Source organism: Pituophis catenifer, unplaced genomic scaffold (genome assembly GCF_029215685.1).
Source record: "Pituophis catenifer annectens isolate HBS135680 unplaced genomic scaffold, rPitCat1.0.hap2 SCAF_2, whole genome shotgun sequence".
In the NCBI taxonomy this organism is placed as follows: domain Eukaryota; kingdom Metazoa; phylum Chordata; class Lepidosauria; order Squamata; family Colubridae; genus Pituophis; species Pituophis catenifer.
Window position 1 is genome coordinate 138,614,370 of NW_027256882.1, and position 9,784 is coordinate 138,624,153.

Consider the following 9,784-nt stretch of genomic DNA (forward strand, 5'->3'; position numbering starts at 1 on the left):
GCCATTAAAAAGCGAAGGTTAGAGTATTTTGGACATCTGATGTGACATCTAGAAAAATACAGCATCCTTCACTTAATCCTCCAGGGAAAGATTGAAGGCAAACGAGGCCCAGGCAGAAGAAGAACATCATGACTTCAAAACCTAAGGGATTGGTTTGGACAAAACTCAGCAGCACTTTTTCATACGGCTGTTGACAAAAATAGGATTGTCAACATGATTGCCAATGTCCGAGACATGGCACGAGAAGAAGAAGAAATAATTATACTGGTATGATCTGTATTTATCCAATCTGTTTTTTTCCTTTCTTGATGTACTTATATATTGAAGAAAAGATTGCGTAGAATAAAAAAGTGGGCCTGGGAAATATTTTGGCAGATTTAGTTCCATGATTTGTAACAAGCATAAAGGTATTTTGGATACAATAAAAAGATAGTGTCTCTCTTGACTCAACTTTTAGTCACTTCATGTAGACTTATTGAGAGCAGTACAGAAATGTTTGCCATTATCTTTTTCCTGAATGGTTTTTCAATGTTCCAGTCTAGTCTGATTTTCTGGTGATCTCCCGTCCTTACCAATCCTGCTTCGTTTATAAATCCAGATAAAATAACTAGTTCCTGCCACTCACTGAGACATTTTTAATACCGAGTGTTACACGGTAGAGATTTCTAAATTCCAGTAACCCTTGCACACAGTCCAAATCCTGATAGATGTAGGGAATCCAGACTGCAGAATCATTAAAGGGCAACTACTCAGATTCTGCTTGCAAATCTTTAGTGGATGAGAGTCTATTACTTTGTGAATACTTTTTTTTTTTTTGCTGAACTTAAGCTGCTCTCTGTTTATCTTTATAAGATTGGCTAGATGCTGCCACCTGCTGTGAAGCTGAACTAGGATATAAAATGTAAATTAATTTTTAGATATATTACCTAAGTAACTATAATCCTGACTTTGATTTAATATTTCAGAAAAAAATATCGTGTTGAATCCAGACAATAGCTAATATTGTGATAGGAAAGGCAGTAAGAACTGCTAAGAAACTCAGCAGGTCAGCTGTTTATCAGAAATGTGGATTAACATTTACTAGGCCCTATTTACATGATGTTTTACAGGCGTCAGCAAGGTGCTTCAAGTATTCTGTGTGGTCTGTTGAGTTCACTAATAGCCCCAAAGATTTGTAGATTCTGCTGATCAGTGTGGTGGTAGACTAGTTTTAGATTTTTTTTGAACCATGTTATGCAAAGCTTTTGGCTATAGATGATAATGTATCCATGTCTACAAGGATGTAGAAATATAACCTCTGACTCTTTTATGATGTCCCAATACATTCAGTTGACTTGCTTCCTTTCTGCCATATAGGTAAGGTACCAACAGCTGATGAAGCAGCAGGAGAAGTTAATGAGAAATATGGAGGCAGCAGTTTCCCGCCGAGAAACAATTGTGGTTCGTGCTGAGGGTCAGAGCAAAATGAATAAGCAAGTGCTGACAAAGGGTGACTTCTACTACAAGAGGTTGGAGCTTAAAAAAAAGATCAAAGAGACCCAGAAGGTCAGCAAGTAAAAATTGATATTACAGATCATTAGGGAATTACACACACACACACACACACACAGAGAGAGAGAGACAGAGACAGAGACAGAGACAGAGACAGAGACAGAGACAGAGACAGAGACAGAGAAAGAGTATCTGAACAACTGATTATTTGTAGAATATTTCCTGAAATAGTCTGGAGACCGTAGTTGGTAACTCTGTTGTTCTCTCTTATAAATTAATGCTCTACTTTCAGCTTTCTAATATGGAAATTAACAGAGCTCCTTAATTCATCAACAATACCATGGCTCACTGTATCTCTAGTGCAGGGCTGTCAAACTCAAGGCCGGATCTAGCCCACGGAGTGCTTAAATCTGGCCCACAAGGCCGTCCTGGAAATAGCAAAGGATTGGCCCATGGTTTAGGTTTAGGTTTTAGGTTTTATTAAATTTCTATACCGCCCTTCTCCCGAGGGACTCAGGGCAGTGTACAGCCATATTAAAACACATGAATTTATAAAATTTAAAACCAATTAAAATCAGATATATAAAATTTGGCCCTCAATTTAAAACACGCATACACCCATTTAAAATTCATATTAGACCAGTCCGGCTTGCTGAAACAGAAGGGTCTTAAGGGCGTGGCAAAAAGTGCGCAGTCAGGGCTAAGACGAAGCTCTAGGGGCAGCTCATTCCAAAGGGCTGGTGCCCCCACAGAGAAGGCTCTCCCCCTGGGTGTCGCCAGTAGGCATTGTTTGGCCGACGGCACCCTGAGGAGCCCCTCTCTGTGGGAGTGTATTGGCCAGTGGGAAGTTGTTGCTGGCAGAAGGCGGTCTCTTATGTGCAGCTGCCACCGAAAATGGAGTTCGGGAGGGCCACACACAGTCCCCCTGAGCTCCATTTTTGCTGGCAGAGGACTGCAGGAGGCCGTTGTGGCTGAAAATGGGGCTTCTGGAACCCTGCATGGTCCTCCCCGGGCTTCGTTCTCACTGGCAGAGGGCTATCAAAACAAACTAAAAAAAAGAGGAGAAATGGTTCCCCCTTTGCATTTGAGCATGCAAAAAGGGACAGGAAAGGAGAAAGGGAAAGAGGAAAGACGAGAAAAAGAAGAAAAGATAGGAAGAGAGCAAGGGAGGAGAAATAAGGAAAGAGGGGAAAGAAGAAGAAAGGAGAATAAAGAGAGAAGGAAACAGAAGAGAAGAAGATTATAATGAGAGTGAGGAAAACCCTGCCTTAGCATTTGGCCACCACAGGTGCCCCCAACATGAGTGATGAAATCGAGTTTGACACCCTTGTTCTAGTGGGACTGATTATGCCATCCTGGACATATTTTTGCTCCTGTTTAAATACAAGATTCACTAAAACTATAAGTGTCAGTTTAAACTGCTATAAGTCAAAACAGTAACAAGGAATCTCTTAAAATCAAAAAGAGTATTTGGTGAGCAGGAACAGTCAATTTTTTCAGAATCACAGCAGTGACTTGAATAATTTGGATACATAGATTTATTCTAGTCAGATGAGGTGAAATGGGGGGGAAAAGCCCTTCTCTATAACATCATCTATGAAAGGAATATTTAAACTTGATCAGTCAACTGGATTTAATTTATCAATCTAGACAGAAAGCAAAACCAGCAGCATCTGCAAGAAGCAAAAAGGATTTGCAAGATGGCAGATACAACATTGCAGCACAAGTGAAGCAGTGGCCATTTTGTACGTGTGTGATACATATAGAAAAAGGCCCTTCTGGCCTCAAGAATTTGCACTCACCATCTTGCAGTTTTTGACCAATGTACCCTGAAGACATTGCTAGCAGGAACACTATATTTAGAAAAGTTAAACTGAGTGATAAATCTGGAGTGAGGTTTTCCCCTCTCAAATAATTTTTTAACAAGAAGAGGAGAAATTCGTTTTTGTCTTTGTTCTGTATTTCTTTCTCTCAAGGGAGATACAATGCATCTCTTCACAGGCTAATTCCAGGCCAGGGGAACAGAAAATTTCCAGGAATTGAGGTTGGGGGATTCAAGAAAAATATAGCAGTCTGGAAATTAAGGAGCTAAATGCAGATTAGAATTTTATTCTATGGAAAATGATTTAGTTGTGCCATAGTTTTACTTTGCTGCCTTTATTATACCTTGCTGTATTTTGTTCTGCCAAATTCCTCTAGACAATGCTGGTGGAGCCTGTTTTTGAAATATCTACAGAGGCAAGGCATTGCTTAAAATGGTGTGTGTGTGTGTCAACCCCCACCCCTAGACACAAACAAGGAAGCAAGAATTACTCAGATTTCTATAGGGTGTTTTTAATGTCAATGTGTTGAAAACTATGATAGATTTTCCAGTCATTTAATTGATGATATATTTCTACCCAGCTTCAATACAGAGCTGTATTGAAACACAGGCACTATTGAACCATTATTTAGAAGTATACCTTGAGCTTTACTGAGGGAACATAGATTCACAACTGCTAACTAGTTATATATTAAGTGGAAAATAAATGTTTCTGTTGAGCATGTAGATGTATTTTCTTACATCATGAACATCAAGGAGGTTGGGGAAGGGGGAGAATAACTTATTAAGGGTAGTATAATGTATGAAGTTGCTCTGAGAATTTACAGTATGCAGTTCTCTCACAGGACCATTAGGCAAATGATTGGTCCTGAGAAAGAGGGTTGATTTTTTTTTCTTTCTTTTCTGATATTCCCATAGAATGCTGAGGAATGCAACAAAACCATAATTCAGCTTGAACGATCACAGCAGAACCTCAACTTAGCTATTTTGGAGAAGGAGAGAATACTTTCTGGGATGAATTTTGAAGCAGAAGAATTTGATGAAAAAATCGATCAGTTGCAAGCAAAGAAACGGCAGGTAACGAGTGGTCATTTGTGCAATGCATGTTCCAACTCTCTTTAGGACTAATCTACAGGACAGTAACCTTGTATACTCAACTTGGGGTAACTGCTCCATGCTGAGGAAAAATATACTTATTCTTACATGGACTCCCAGTAACGGATTTGGGTACTGGCTAAAGCATCCCACCCAGTTTTTAACTTTTTATTTCTTTACCGTTTAGCAAAATATAATATATCATGATAATTTGTATTATTGAAACAATAATGCTTAATATCAAACACAAATTCTCTGAGTTTACCTAGGTGAGCTATGTGTCTGAACAGACAGGGATTAAAATCAACTACTGTATAGTAATCTACTTGTCCATACAAATCTGCAGGAATATTAGTGTTTAATTTTATTTTGGGGTTTCATTGACAGTTCCCACAATGCAAATTATTTTTCTCTGACCCTGTCTATTAAAAAAAAAAGGTTTAACCTTATATGAAGCCCAGGTTATCTAGATTTTTGCTCATCAGTTGATTCAGTCTCAAGATGCAGCAGAAGGGATTCTTTCCTTCCTGCCTTGACTGCAGCCTTTTGTCTCTAATAGCAAATTCAATGTTGCTTTTCTAAGAATCTTTCAGATATTGTGTCCAATCAGACACGCGTGAAGCACATGCAGGCCGTGAAGGAAGGGAAGTACAGCCTACTATGTCGTTCTGAGATAATGGCCCGTGTTGAACATCATAAGGTGGAGGAGAGACTGCAGATTCTTAACACCGTTCTCCATCAGATTGAGCAGGAATATCCTTATTATCACAAGGCATTGCGCAGAATTACCCAAGTAATAACTCAGAAACTGGAAGAACTGAGTGCCCAGGAGCAAGCCGAAGGAAAATAGAGCTGAACATTTTCAAAATATAGATGTGAGAATATCAACATTTTCAAAATATAGATGTGAGAATAATCCTGAAAGTTTGTCAGTGGATGGTATACAAGAAAGAGAAAGATGGGGGATGGACAGGGTAGCTCTGTTTTATATTCAAATTTTGCTTTTTCCATTGCACTGTTGTTGTTTTTTTGTCCTAAATAAAAAGACTAAGTTGGATTCCTTATTTTCTTAGTTCTGTTTAATCTAGGGATTCAGCAAACTTTCAATTCTTAATTGTTGGAAGGAATGTTGAAATTTTCCACAGGATAAAGAATCCTTCAGAAGAACATTCAGATTCCGTGAGAGAAAATTATGGCAAAATGTAACTGCAGAGTTTTCCATTTAATTCTTCTCCCAAGGTCTTTTCCTCAACCCCTGCTTCTTAGACAATGCTAAGACAGCTTCTCTGTTCAGTTGATAAGATAAAAGCTCATTTAAGGAAAGTTTACATTCTCAACACATTCCAATCAGCAGTCAACAGGGGTTAAGATTTCCTTTTTCTGGGCAAGGATGTTCATCCCTCATGACATTGGAGGATGGGGGGAATATTAAACCTCAATATGGAATAAAAATTCTCCCATTTTCATTTAAACTCCAGGGATCAGCTGAGAAGGTAGCTGTAATTAGAGGTGCATGATGATGTGCCTGTTTGCAGATGAACTTCGGGAGATTTCATTGGAGTTAATTCCACCCTCAGGTCAAAACTATATTTATACTGCTGCTTTAAGACTGATACTTAGATTCACATGTAATTTAAACCATGGATTGTTGGCATAATGGCATCTTTACACATAATCTGAAATTGCAATGAGTAGATACATACATACACAAAGGAAAAAAAACAGATCATAGCTTAATACTCTGTATAAAACCAGAGACGGAGCCCTGAGGCAGGGGTCCCCAACCCTGGGCTGCAGCCCACTACTGGGCCGTGAGCTATTCGGGACTGGGCAGGGGTCCCCAACCCTGGGCTGCAGCCCACTACTGGGCCGTGAGCTGTTCGGGACTGGGCTGCGGAAGTGATGGGCGAGCATGCAGGCACCCCCACTTTCACAGGCAGCAGCTGAGCATGTGCGTATGTGCTCCATTTGCACAAGCAATGAGCGTGCTTGCCCCCCACTCACACAAATGGAGCTGCACACGCACGCTTGCCTGCTGCTCACTCAAATACAATTGCACGCACATGCACTTAACCACAGATTGCGCAAATGTAGCTGTGCAGACGCTTAACTGCCGCTTGTGCGGAACCATCCCCTCTCTCCCCCACCAGTCCGCAAAGCTGGAAAGATTGGGGAACTCTGTCCTAAGGTGACTTTTTTTTTCATTTTAGTCAAGTTAACAAAAACTTGGTGGATAGAGTTATATCTGCTATATTATACCTAGAGATAAGCAATCTGATGCTGTTGCAACTTCATAATTCCTTGCCACTGATTGGAGCTGATTGTACTTAACCCTGAAGGAAGTGGAGGAATACTGTATTAAATCTCAATGTAGATTAAAACACCCTGTACCTGTCTCTCTCTTCTCCCCTTCTCAGCTACCCACCCAGCCCATGCAATGTTATCTTGGCCCTGGAGGCCTTGGGCTGCTCCCTGGCCACTTCTTTCCAACCCACACCTGAGTCCCCTTATCTCTGCATTGTTCTGCAGCTGCCGACAGGCACACCCAAGACAATGCAAGGCACAGCTTCCTATGGAGGTTCCATTCTTTACTCAACAACCACAATTGGGAGATCCAAGATTATGGTCACTGACAGCTTCACTCAATGACCAAGAATCTGATCACAACTGAAGTTAAGTCAAGAACTACCTGTAGTCTTATCAGATTTTTTTGTACATATTAGTTCTGCAAAATCATTAATTTAAAACAATGACAGCTGCAATTTCAAAATGTAGCTTATTATTTTAGAGAAAGTTGTGGAACTGGCTTATTTCAGTCAAGCTTTTTCAATCGTAGAAATTTCCCCCCTCCCCCCCAAAAAGCATCCTTAGTCTTTAAACCCTATACTTTAAACTTGATGCAAAATTATACCACAATGAAAACTTGGTGTAAGAACGTGCTCCAATTTGCAGGACTTGTTAAATAGTTACAGAATTTGAATGCAGTTACAGATCTGAAATGAAGGACATTTTAATGGGAAAACATTAATCTTCTTCCATGTATTATGGAACAAGATGGCATGTTTATTGTTGGTGCATTGTTGGCATATTATTCCAGCTCTCATTGCTAAAAAGGACATATTCTATGAAATGTCGGAAATGTAATGACCAGGTGAAATCATGCTTTTATATTCGGTGACAATATTGTAAAACTCAAGTTTTGGAAACTGATTTATAGTAGAATGAAACAACTCTTAAAAGCTGATATTCCCTTTTCAACCTACAATATTTTTGTTAACCTTCCTAAACATAAATCCTTTCAAAGTATATTGAATTAGCTTTGTATGTGCTGTTACAATGATATTATATCCTTTTTATGGAAATCTCATTTGATTCTCTTGGAACAATGATGAACTAATTTCTGGAAGTATGCTGGATGTCTGGAATAAACTTGTATTTTAAAAGTAAATTGACATAGAACTAACAATATACTGGAGAATCATCTTCATAACATGCTAAAATCCTGCATTTATTCACTTAAGTTTATGTATCTTCTTTAAAATGTTTAAAGCAATGGCCCCATTTGGATTTTAAATCTCTTGTATGTCCCAAGCTTCATTGTTATTTTATCAATAAATCAAATTCCAGAAGCAATTTTAATCAAGCCCACTCATAATCATTCAATGATCTGAATGAATCTCAGGGACAGTTAAATTCATACAATTTTAAGCCAAAATAATACTTTATTTTACATATAACCCATTTTAATAACTACCTGTGTATTTTCCATCTCCAATATTCCAAAATACAAGTGTTCTACATAATGGATGTTTTCATTATTACCACCCAAACCTCACCTAAACTCTAAAAGAAACCCAAGATTTGGAAACAGCTGCGGGGAGGATGTGTCTTTGTTAACTGGGTGATAACCTGTGTGCAAGTCGTCAAAATCCTCCTTTCTCTATGAAATATACTCCTATCTTCTAAATGTTTGCACGGGAGAAGCTCTTCCAAGGCGCGCCCTTATATGTCGTCGCCTCATTTAAAGAATTCTTAATAGAGAAACCCAAGACCGGACCCTTCCAATCGAAGCCCTGTTCTGTGAGCCTGCCATCTCCGGGCAAAAAAAAATCCGGACGACAACGAGAAAAACCCGGATGGCAGCGAGAGAAAGCAAAAGCCTAAGCCCTTGCTGTCATCTGGGGGATGTCCGGATGTTTGCAGGGAGCCCAGCTCCGGCGAATCCAACCCATTCGGCGAGCCCGCCTCAGAGGGTAAAAAGGTACGAAATCCAGACCGTCCTGAAAGGAGGAGAATTGGTCACGTGACCCGCCGTTCACGTGATCCGGTGGAAACTCTTGTATCTTCCTGCTTCTTTCGCGTTGTGCTGATTGCGGGGCTTTCTGCCTGTTAGAGTAAGTGAATATTTACTCTAGAAAAGGGGTGGCCTGTGCACAGATAATGATAATTGTGAATGAGGGGGTGGGGTGAGGCTCGGCGACAAGACTGCTGTGGGATTTACTTTGGCCAGTGTCAACGGGTAGGGAACCCCCCCCCCCCTACTGTATATTTTCACACTAATTCGAAGGAATCTGGTAGCACTTCTTCAGGCTAACAAATGTTATGGCAGAAGCTTTCGTCAGATGCAGCTGAGGAAGTCAGCTGTAGCTCACAAAGGCTTAATTATATCTTTTAATAACATTTGTCAATTTGAAAAGATGCTGTCAGGTTCCTGATTGTTAGCTACTGCAGAAGAATATGGCTCTCCTCTTACACTGGCCACATTTTCACAAATTTATTTGTTTGTTTGTATCCTGCCTTTATTATTTTCACAAATGGTTCAAGACAGTGAATATATCCAGCACATGTTCCTCCTCCTTTATTCCCCACAACAGCAACCCAGTGAGGTGGATTGGGCTGAGAGTCCGTGACTGGTCCAAGATTACCCAGCTGGCTTTTGTGCCTAAAGTGAAACTTGAAGTCACAATCTCCCACTTTCTAGCCTGGTACCTCCAGCCACTGGACCAAATCAGCACTGAGAAACCAAAAATGTAGTTAGAAATTTATGCTTGGAAAAACAGCACCCTCAATTGTAATTAATATTGATAGAACATTTTTGTATTATCATCACTATGTTTTCTAAATAATAAAACAATAATCTCCAATTAATATTGTATCACTCTTGAAATAATAGATTGTATCCTGAGTCATAACATAATGATAATAATATCTCTATAGGCAACATGGGGTCTGTTTTGCCTATAGGGAAATTCTAACTGTCATCTTGGTTTCTCTTTTCCAAATAATGCCCATGTTTTCAAGACTGTTGTCAGATTTCCTGACACAGGAAATTTGTTCCTGTAGGAAATCAGTACCTGTAGTTTTACAGGAATGATA

General features: G+C 39.6%; 1 protein-coding gene across 1 annotated transcript in view; it reads left to right on the top strand.

The window, feature by feature from the left end:
• CCDC40 (coiled-coil domain 40 molecular ruler complex subunit) overlaps positions 1-5,420 on the top strand; it is a 31,859-nt gene extending 26,439 nt beyond the window's left edge. Inside the window, exons 18-20 of the mRNA XM_070934702.1 lie at positions 1,357-1,545; positions 4,232-4,390; positions 4,992-5,420. Of these exons, the coding sequence (XP_070790803.1) occupies positions 1,357-1,545; positions 4,232-4,390; positions 4,992-5,258 (615 nt within the window). The 3' untranslated portion in view covers positions 5,259-5,420. The remainder of the gene's footprint in view (positions 1-1,356; positions 1,546-4,231; positions 4,391-4,991) is intronic.
• Positions 5,421-9,784: the final 4,364 nt, after the last annotated feature.